This window comes from Stegastes partitus, unplaced genomic scaffold, assembly GCF_000690725.1.
Source record: "Stegastes partitus isolate 25-593 unplaced genomic scaffold, Stegastes_partitus-1.0.2 Scaffold1051, whole genome shotgun sequence".
Taxonomy (NCBI): Eukaryota; Metazoa; Chordata; class Actinopteri; family Pomacentridae; genus Stegastes; species Stegastes partitus.
Genome location: NW_007578782.1, coordinates 109,055 through 120,324, shown reverse-complemented (window position 1 = coordinate 120,324; position 11,270 = coordinate 109,055). Strand labels below are relative to the sequence as shown.

Genomic DNA, 11,270 nt, shown 5'->3' with positions numbered 1-11,270 from the left:
AGAGAGAGAGAGAGAGCGATAAGGCTTTTAATTTCCTGGTGGTGGAGGAGATAAAGGAGGCAGGATTAATATTACCTGCAGCGGTGTGCTGTTTGCAGTAAAGGTGAATAGTGCTGCTATCCCATAACAGGATGAGCAGCTTTAACCACAACACTGTGCCAGAGGAGGCTCACAAGTTGGGATCAGAATGTGCTACACTGCAGCTGCTTTGAAACATTTCTTTACCCCTGTGTCTAGGAAAGGTGGAGTGACCCGAAAATAGTTAAACTTAAGCTGAAGTCAGTTTGTTGCACCTGTCATTCAGAAAGACTCCGTTTCTGTGGATCTGGTTCTCCAGGGTGAAGTTGAAGGTGAAGTCCTCAATGCGTTCGTTGTTGTGAATCTTCACTCTGGAGGCGTACTCATCGGCCTGAAGGTGCTTGATGACATCGGGGAACCACACAGACAGTCCGTAGTACCTGAACACAGCAACGACCTTCAGTAGTAAAGTGTGTCACACGTACAGTTTCATTTCTAACCATGTCTGATGATGGGAGGCTAGTGGGTTTGAATGATGTAATATTTAATGTTGTACTTTAGTGCTTGTGTTGTTGTTGCATGTGTTTGCTCGATCACAGTGATATTTGTTATTTCCACTAATTGTTAGATTAGTCCTGCAGTTTTTGTACGTTCTGAGACTCACTATGTTTATGTATAAATACATTACAAAACATGACAATAGCCTCTGGTAGGGTCTTCCAGGGCAAACTGGTCCTGGAGAGGGACCAGACAAAGAGTGATTCAAAGAAACTTGATGAAAAAGAAGAAAGTCACCACCTTGCCCAGAATAGGGAGACCGGGGCCTGCACCTAGAGCCAGGCCTGGGGGGAGCTCGCTGGAGAGTGTCTGGCGGCCGAGCCTTGGGGCCCCGTGGGGTTCGGTCGGGCATATCCCGAAGGAAGTAACACAGGGCCTTCGCCCAGAGGGCCCACCACCCATAGGGCAGGAAAGCAGGGTCGGGTGCTATGCCCACCGGGCAGCAGGCAGGAGGGGGCGTCTGGTGGCGTAAACTAGTTGTTGGGATGTTAAACGTCACCTCAGTGGTGGAGAAGGAACCTGAGCTGGTGCGAGAGGTGGAGCACTAGATATAGTCGAGCTCACCTCCACGCACAGCAAGGGTTCTGGAACCAAACTCCTGGAGAGGGGTTGGACTCTCTTATTTTCCGGAGTTGCCCAAGGTGAGAGGCACCGGGCGGGTGTGGGGATAGTCACTAGCTCCCGGCTGAGCACCACTTTGTTCTTCTCGGAGAACAAGAGGGTCGCCTCTGTGTGACTGCATGTTGACTGTTGTTTGTGCTTATGCATCGAACAGCAGTATTCATAGTATTCAAGTATTTGGCCTTCTTGGAGTCTCTGGGCGGTGCTCTGGATGGGGTGCCACCTGTGGACTCCATAGTCCTCCTAGGTGACTTCAATGCTCAAGTGGGCAATGACAGAGAAACCTGGAGGGGGTGACTAAGAGCAATGGCCTGCCCAATCTGAACCCGAGTGGAGTTTTGTTATTGGATTTCTGTGTCATAACAAACACCATGTTTAAACATAAGGTAGCTCATAAGTGTACCTGGTACCAGAGCACATTAGGCCAAAGGTCGATTATTGACCCTGTAGTCGTGTCATCAGACCTGCGGCCGTATGTCTTGGACACTTGGGTAAAGAGAGGCGCAGAGCTGTCAACTGATCATCACCTGGTGGTGAGTTGGATCCGATGGCAGGGAAGGCTGCCAGACAGACCTGGTAAACCCAAACGGGTAGTGAGGGTGAACTGGGAACGTTTGGCAGAGGCCCCTGTCCGTGGGGTTTTCAACTCCCACTTCCAAAAGAGTTTCATCTGCATCCTGGGGGAGGTAGGGGACATGGAGTCGGAGTGGGCCATGTTCAACACCTCCATTGTAGAAGCAGCCATTAGGAGCTGTGGCCAGAAGGTCACTGGTGCCTGTCATGGCGACTGACACGTCTCTTCAATGTTGTGTGAGCATTGGGGATGGTGCCTGTGGAGTGGCAGATCGGGGTGGTGGTTCCCATTTTAAAAATGGGGGACTGGAGAGTGTGTTCCAACTACCGGGGTGTCACAACTGCTACAAAGTTACAGAAATAAAAGAGGAATCAATTTCTCTCATACTAATCTTTTGGTACTGTAGAAATAGGGATCTTTTCTTTCATTAAGATTTCACCCCATTTTTATTCCAAAATATGCACATGATAATTAGACCAGTAGAGCATAAAGTCTGAGGTGGGAAAAAATCTTTGATATTTTGGTTTTTGATTTTTAGTGCTCGTTCCTATGAATGTGTGGATGGATTTTGCATCATCTTAAACCATAGACTGTATAAAAGATGGACGTAGTTTCCGTGACGTCACCCGTTGGTTTCTGCACTGAGAAAATGAAGCCAGGGTTTTGCTACTTCCTGGTTGACATCTTGGATTTTTGGAGCTAGTGACGCAAAAATCGTCGGAGGGGGGCGGAGCCATAGGAGCAGCGATTGGTCAGACGGATTGAGAGGCAGGCCCTCTCTGCCTGCCCACATTTACCGCCTTCTGCTCGCTTTGTCTGTATTGTCGCTGCCGACTGTCAATCAAGCCAGCCACGCCCCTTGCCCCACAAAATTTTGACGATTTTTAAAAAATTCTGTATTGATTTGTTTTCAGATTGGCCACCTGATCTCTGAATTTGACTATGAAAACTAACAAGAAAAAAATACTGAGCTGTAGGAATGCGGTATTTTGTGATCTGTGATCACTTCTTTTCCAATTCAAGTCTATGGGAGCCAGGGCTTTTTGGAGCCAGCAGCTGGCGGACGTAGGTTTTTGACACTTCCGGGTTGGCTTTGTTTTTCAGGGCCGGTTACTACGTCCATCTTTTATACAGTCTATGTCTTAAACTGGGATTCTCAAAGATTTTCACATATATAAATACCTGTTTAGTTACTCACTGTAACCGTACGAGGTAGCACCAGTACTGTGCCTACAGTGAAAGTGCAGTAATATTTACATATTTGCAGATGTCTGTGGTGAAATTCCCAGGGAAAACAGTATATTAAGTCACTGCAAATGCAAACTGAACGTCCTCCTGCCACAGTTTTCCATTGAAAGCATTTAACCTCTAAAACACGAGTTGACTCTGGATGACTTATTCTGAAGGAGGGAGTGTGTTTGTCAGTGAGTGTCGCACTTACTGCGATCATTCCTCAACAATGTGTCTACAAACCAATAACAGTCATTATGGGTATTTTGCAAGCCCAGATCAGTTAGAAATATTGCAGGCGGTAATGGAACTAGAAAGAGCAGCCACAGTGAGCTGTTAGATGAAGAGCTGCAGGCGACGGGCTGAACACCAACGTCTCAGTCAGGTAACCGAGCCTCACTTTCACTGAGCCCTGCTACTGGCTGATGTCATGTGCAGCAGCATAAAATCAGACCCAAGAATGATGGGAAAAGGCCAAACATTGCCTAACGTCCTTATTAAAACTACAATCGCTTATTTTATTTATTTTTTTTGCTGCCCTCAGAATCTAGTGACCTGCTGTAACAAATCACATCTACTGTCACCACCAGCAGCTACAGACATCATCAAAACCCAAAACTAAAATCTTCAAGACAACTGCTTTAATTAACTGTGGTTTAAAAAAATCAGCTAAATGTGTGTATATGTTGGTTTTGTAAATGACTGAGCCCATCTATAAAATAAAACCAAGGATTACAAGGGTCAGAGAAATGGCACATCTGCACATGATATAATTGGCAGTGGAGTTCACCTCCAGAACCTCCAGTGTCAGAGGTCCAGCTAGTTTGTGTTCATGAAGTGCGGAGTCAAATTAACCCCCTTAACCCCAAAACCTGCTGGCAGGTTTTAAAGGTCATCATCTAATTAAAAAAAACCAAAAAAAAAAAACAAGAACAATAACTCCCCAATTCTGATTGGTGGTGTAAAAGATAAGTGAAGGGATAAACAGACTAATAGACAAACAATATAGACTAATAGGGGAGCTGATGGGAACATATTTAAGTAGTACAATAAAAGCATTCAGAAATAAAGATAACGTAATACAAACATGACTCGACACAAAACAAAATCTAATCTATCTGGTCCAGATTCATCAGGAGAATGAGTGAGAGAGCATCCACCTCTGCATTAAGTACTTGAAAGAAACTGTTATTGAGCTGGAAAGTAGTGATGACTCAGCAAAGTGCCACCCAGGGCCACACATAACATCATTTAACGTGATGGAAACATGCAATAATCACACACAGAAGTGTAGAAGTAGAAGACCTGGAGGTGATGTGTGGAACGTTTCTTACCCAAAGGACAGAGTAAACCAGACTGCGGCCAGTTTCACAGTGTTGTCTTTTACTGGGTAGTTGAAACATCTCATGAAAGTCAACCAGATCTATAACAAGATAGAAAATGGTGTTTACTGACTTTGAATCACAACAAGCAATAAAAAAAGAAAATCAGTACAGAAGAGTAAAAGCAAAGCAGCATCCTACTCCTCTGAGCTCGGCCTTGATCTTGAAGAGGACCTTGAGTGCGGGGTTGGCTGACTCATTCTGCATCTCCACCAGCTCGTCCAGCTGTTTGGGGGTCTTTATGCGGTTCACCTGCAGGGGGAGACACTGATCTGTCACCTGCTAATGGCACTGCAGCAGCAGGAGTGATGAAGTGGAGAGGCCGTGCAGCCGGTACTCACAGTGAACACTCTCTCCGGCTCTCCGCGAGCGCGCATGTTGGTGTCATGGATGTGTTTGAGCACCATCCAGGCCTCGTCGTGCTTGCCCATCTACGGCACAGTTTTCGAGTTTAACATATCATGCATATGTATTCACACACATCAGAATCCCCGCATTCGACCTCGCTTGGCCAGATGTAGCCTGTTTTGTTTTTTAAAGCTTCTCCAATTTTAAACTCTCATTTCATGTTCAGTTTCTGCATCTAGAAGCAAATCAATATAACTCACATTTCCAGTAATTGCATTAATGAGCTCATGAGTTACACTTTAGATTAATGCAAGTGTTTTGGTACACCCAAAACTACAGGTTTTAAAATTTGGGAGATTACAGGGATGAAAAAGGAAATACAAGTTGCGTTCCATTATCGGGACTATCATGCTATATAGTATGTCAGAAAATGATTTAATGTGTTCCAATATGTGCCAAAAATCCACCTCCATCTAATCAGTTAGCGAGTCAACATGGTTTTCTGTCCATTCTGACCCATGATCCTCTGTGCAGTCACATAGGTCTCGATGTCAAGTACAAGTTTAAACAAGCTTGATCCAGACTGATGACAACTAATTTTGCAACACAGACAGCAACAGTTAGAGTTTAAGGTGCAATATTATGGCAAATATGGCACATGTCATACGAGTTGTCAATGTGTTGCCACACTTGTACCGTGAGAGATATGAAACTGAAGAGTATCTGAATTTGAGGGTTTCTGTTCCCTGAGCTCAGGCTCACAGGATCGTTCATTGTGGCTGCTACCACTCTGCTGCCCTGTACCTCAGTAGTTAGGCCATCTGCAAGCCATCAGTTCTACAACTTCATTTAGCAGACGTTTTTATCCAAAGTGACGTACATCTGAGAGCAGATACAACACAAGCATGGATCTAGTCAGGAGAAAACCATCTAGATAAGTGTCCCTTGAACGAGTTCAAGTGTGATAGGGCGTTGATGCCAATAGCAGGCTGTAGGGAGGTAATAGGAATTTTTTTTAAAACATTTTTTTGTTTGCGTTGAGTCTGTCAAATGAAGGTCTGCTAAACTAACTTCGAAGAATTGTAGAATTGCAAGCCATCAGGCGGCGCTATGCATCAGAGTCTTTGAGCATACGCCACATTGTGAGGCAGAGTGTAGACAAAGATGGAATCCCGACCGCACACACTGAGTACATGTCAATATTTTTTGCAGTTCTATAGTTCATGAGGCAATTGGTGAGCCTTCTAATAATATAAAAATACAGCTGTATGTGAACAAGTTACATCTGCTGAGTCACTGATAGCTTGCAGACGATGTAACTACTGAGGCACAGGGCAGCAGAGCGGTAGCAGCCACAACGAACGATCCTGTGAGCCTGAGTTCAGGACACAGAAACTTTGATTTTCAGATAGTGTTAAATTTTAGATCTCTCATGGTAGAAGTGTAGCAAAAGTCATGTGTGAAAAGACAGCCAATGGGGAAGCCACTCTACTTGAATACGTAGACTTTTCAACTGCGAATATCTCTGTACTCATTGACAACTCTTATTACATGTCTGAATTTTAATACAGATGAGCAGATTTGACAAATCTCACTTCGGATGAACGGATTGAGATACGGACAGACAACTCTCCACACACATGGACAAATAGTTTTGCTACAATAATGCTCCCATAGAAACAGTGCGTATTTTGTGACTGCTGTTGTACGTACTGACAGGAAAACGTATGTGATTTGGAATGCAGCCATTGTGTTGCCATCTAGTTTCTGCAATCTAGCTGTGGGTTTAAACTGTTTTTAGCCTACATTTTTTGCATTTTGGCAAATGATCACCATTAAAAGTATGCAGAACTAGCTATATGCTGTTCCTGTTCATGATGTACTTAGATATTTTCTCACATAAACAAAAGGTTGTTGTTTCATTCATTTTCTTTACATAAAGTAACTGCTGACCCAAACACAGGACACGAGAGACAAAGTTAAATTAAAGAGCAAAAATAGATTCGCATTTAATTTTTTTTTTCAATTTATTGAACCTTTATTTAACCAGGAAAATGCTCACTGAGATTAAAAATCTCTTTTTCAAGAGTGTCCTGGTGGTTGTTTGATCAGCTGTCCAATTGATCACTGCCATTTGTGACACACAAAAGTCAAGAAATCATCTGTAAATCTAATGTCTGGCTGAAAATAATTCAACTCTACAGCCATGTAATAAATAATCTCAACAGCAAGCAGTCACCTGCTACATCATCCATGGTTGACAACCACAGGTATACGTCACTAGTTTAACAATTAACTATGGGAAAGTCTGCATCAGAGCTTAATGATGGTGGAACAGCTCAGAGCCTTCACCCACTAAACAGGAACACACCTTAAAGTCTGGAATACCAGGAGTGTGGAGACTGGGATTGGGCCAAAGACAAACTAAGAATTAAATGAGGAATGGCAGGGGGTCAGTGCAGCGGGACTAACTGGATGATTAGTGGCAGGGTCAAGTAAAACAAACCAGAATACATAAAAGCAAATAACATAAAACTTGAAATGACTTCAACAATAACCCAGCACAGCTTGTATTTTAAAACTGTATTTCACAAAAGTTCTCTGAATCATTGTCATTAAAGGATCGGGCAGGTGATTTTCTGTTGGAGTTCGTTTCCTGTGTAATGTAACAGATCACCCAGTGAGGCTCACTGATATGTTTTTAATACTGCTGTGTGATGCTGTAGGCATTTATCAAAGGTTCCAAAATCAAAAAAATGTCAAAAATCCATTTTCATTGTGTTTTCTGGTTGCTATAAACTTGAAGGTATAAAATAAAAGTTGTCAAGAAATGAAAACGTTTACTTCTGCCATTTATCAAAGCCATTCATCTGTCTCTGTTCTGACAGACACATCAATATGTTATGTAATAGATAGCAGTGGGTGAATAGCTCTACCTGGACTCAAGCTGGGGCTTGATCAAACCTAGCTGGGTCATCTGGGTGATGACATGTGATGTTGCGAGATACCTCAAACACACAATGACGCCAGTAAACCAAACTGATGTTGTGTCCAGGTGCATCAGTGTGATGTGCTGTGTGTTAAAAGTGTAACAGATAGCCTACAGCACATGGAAGAAGTAGTAGAAGCAAAAGACAGGACTGATGATGCTGCAGAGCTCTGCTGACTGAAGACACACTGACTGTGCTCTCTGCAAATTTCATTATGGGCCAGTCTCTGTGCAGAATTGTCAAGAAAACACTGGAAATTGCACTCACTGTAGGCTGTAACTTCCCTGCTTGTAAAAGCCCCACAGCCATTAGCTCTATTTGTCTGGTAACGACATACTTTCCCTCCCTCTGATGCTCCATGTTAAGTTTGTAGTGGAAAAAGTGAACCACATGTGTTCAACTTGCATGTTTCAATCAGTTGTTTATTCGCTTTTATAATTTGCATGCATTCATTTATTAATAGTAATAGTTAAAATAGTACTGATAATAACTGAGGGGGTTAGAGCCAAAGTGGGCCAAACCACATTCACCAGTTTTAGAGAAAAATAGGGTTAAAATTTTGTGCTGCTAAAAAAAAGTCCTGGTTGTTGGAAGAGTCATTACATGCATCCAAAGATGTTTCAACACTGTCCAGAGATAGAAACAACTACTTTGTGATGCCTTATTTAAGTTTTAATTTCTTGCCTTTGCTTTTGTTAAAGGCCAAAGTGGGCCGTACCACATTTTCTACTTTTTGAGAAAAAAAATGACTGAAGTTTTGTCGTGCTAAACAGCATTGAAGAGTTTACGTCATAAGGAAATGAAGATACTTCTGAGGATCATGGGGTAGAAATAGATGCTTGGTGGTGGTTGATTAAGGTTTAGTTTTACCTTACCATACATATGACCTGAGTTTTCATGGGGCTTGAGGTTGCGCTGTCTGTAATCTTGAATCACAAACAAGTGCAACTACTTGCGATATAATGATCAATTCCTGTAGCTAGGCTCAGTTTGCCGCTAAATTTTTATGCTGAAATCACTATGAGCGAAACTTCAAAGCCGCATTGTGACATTACTAGTGTGCTGTTGGTTGGATCCCTTTGCCACAAACTAGTAGACCATAAACACATATCAAAAAAACATACAACTCAACTTTGGATTTTTTTGTGGTTTGGCCCACTTTGGCACTGAAAACTTCAATTTCTAATATTGTTAGTCGAATATGTGTCCTTAGAGACAGATTTTGAACTCCAACCTACTGGACTATAGGAGTGGAATGTGGAACAACAACTATTGTTGTAAAATTTCCCAGAAAAGCCTTTCACACTGTTCTCTCCATCACTGTCCTCTGTGTTTTCGAGGACCAGTAACATGTGGCTATATGGCGCAATAGGGAGGGACGTGTTACACATCTGTGTTTTCTTAACAGAAATGAATAATAAAAAAACGGGACCGACAACAGACAGAGCTGTTGACAGTGCTCATAAAAGGAGCACATATTTAACACGTCTCTGCTGTATATTGAGAGGACAGATGCTGGTGTTCTCATGAGAATGCATTGTTCTGCCCTATTAAACGGAGCTTTACGACAGAAGAAAACGTTAATAAGGTTTTGGATATACTTCTTTGGGGCATGAGTTCATTGCTGTTTAGGTCTTTTCCAGAGATTTGTTCGCAATAAGAAACGTACAGAAAATCACAGGCCCGATGCTTTAAGAGAGAAGACAGAGCTGCAGTATGACAGTAAACTCTCTGTCTGTTTTACCTCCAGGAAGAAGCGTGGGCTCTCAGGCATAAAAGTGAGCGCCACCACTGCAGAGACGCACGGCAGCGCGCACACCACCACAAACACTCGCCAGCTGTGGAACTGGTAGGCTGATCCCATGCTGAAACTCCAGCCTGCACACAGGAAGGACACAAAGAACAGTCAGACATCATTTGGTGTGGCATCAGGTCACGGGCTCAGTCCGAATAACTCGTTAAAAATGTAATGAAACAAACACAAAAAAACTCCCTGCCCTGACTTCACTCTGATAATTTTATTTTGTTTCTTTCCCTCAAGGATGAACAGATTTATAATTCAGTCTCTTACGCTCATGGACAAACATATGTAATGTTTCTCTGGCACAAGCTAATGAAATTAATTAACCTGCGGGTCAACTGCTTCCCCAGTGTCACTGCACACTCTTGGCATGTGCAGATACAGTCCTTCATTTCCTTTTTTGCTATTGTCTCACTCAGTCTTTTTATTAAGTGCAAAAGGAATGAGAAAAAGGATTGCTGCTTAAATAAAATATGCTTAAACAAGGTTGTTGCTGCGTATTTGTGGTAGTGATGGTACGTTATCCACATTGAGGTGGTTGTTGAGGGCATCGCCACGCTGCTGCTGAGTGGCTGCTCTGTGTTTAGAGGCGGAATATTAATGTAATCAGTGTGGATATCAGGGCGTCTCCAAGTGGTTGTCAGGGTGGTAAGTTGCTTTGGGGTGCAGCCTGAGTGGGATGGGATGAAAGGAAGATAAAGACGATGTTGTAAAAGGCTGACTTTGCCAGAATTTAAAGATACAACAAGTGTATCCCCTGCAGGCTTCACTGTTCCACAATCCATTGGGCTCAAATCACGTCAAGTATATTTATACAAATGCATTTCATACGAGAGGTGTAGACTCAGGGTGCTTCAAACTAAATTTAAAAAATAAATAAATAAATAAAAATTCAAAGATCATATGTGACATTAACATTTAAGAAAAGAACATATAGGATGAGAAGGTATTTATGGGCATTTATAAAAACATATAAGATTAAAAAACAGGAGATATGAAGGTTTTACAGTCAAGTCACATCAACGTTATTAAAACAGCACATTTAAAATTCACAGCAAAGAAAAGCATGTAGTAATCTGAATTGTTTAGCACTGGCTTTTTTTAGTCCCGAAAAAAATGAATTACAGTGATGGAAATTGAAGCTGTATCATTTGACATCATTATTATTATTTCTGCCAGGTATTTTTGAGTATTGCACAGTGGTCAAATGGACTCAAAATAGAGCAATAAAAAAAACTTGTGGATGTGGAAATATTAGATATATTAGAATTAATCTTGGTACATGTCATGCTCACACACACTCACACACAGATGTATTTTTGTATCTAAAACCAATCTATTTTTGGTGTTTACACAGTGATGACAGCTCATGGTGGCTTCTTGACAACAAACTTGGATTCGTTTACTTTACAAGCCGCTGAGGAGCTACAGAGATGAGCCTGAACGCCTCGTTAGTTTTTTCCCCATGGTGCTGGCTAGTTAGAGTTGAGAAGGAGGTGGAGGTCTGCTGAAGGTACAACATGACCCACATCTTATCTTTCATGAATTTGGGTTAATGTATGTTCACTAAGCAATAAGTACATACACCACATGACCGCAACTAAGGCGTAGAAGTAGTGTAAGACTATCCTAATCAGCATTAGGAGCTGTGGGAGTGTCAGAGCAACCTTTAACATGATGAGTTATGTTGTCAATCTTTGCATCACCAATATACTGATTCTGAATGTATCAGTATTTTTTTTTCCTGC

At 42.2% G+C, this 11,270-nt stretch overlaps 1 protein-coding gene across 1 annotated transcript in view; it reads right to left on the bottom strand.

Annotated features, from left to right (window-relative positions):
- Window positions 1–11,270, bottom strand: part of LOC103367452 (synaptic vesicle glycoprotein 2C-like) — a 53,506-nt gene that overhangs the window by 13,035 nt on the left and 29,201 nt on the right. Inside the window, exons 4-8 of the mRNA XM_008295477.1 lie at window positions 9,466–9,599; window positions 4,725–4,814; window positions 4,525–4,635; window positions 4,336–4,424; window positions 294–458 (exon numbers count right to left, since the gene is read on the bottom strand). Of these exons, the coding sequence (XP_008293699.1) occupies window positions 294–458; window positions 4,336–4,424; window positions 4,525–4,635; window positions 4,725–4,814; window positions 9,466–9,599 (589 nt within the window). The remainder of the gene's footprint in view (window positions 1–293; window positions 459–4,335; window positions 4,425–4,524; window positions 4,636–4,724; window positions 4,815–9,465; window positions 9,600–11,270) is intronic.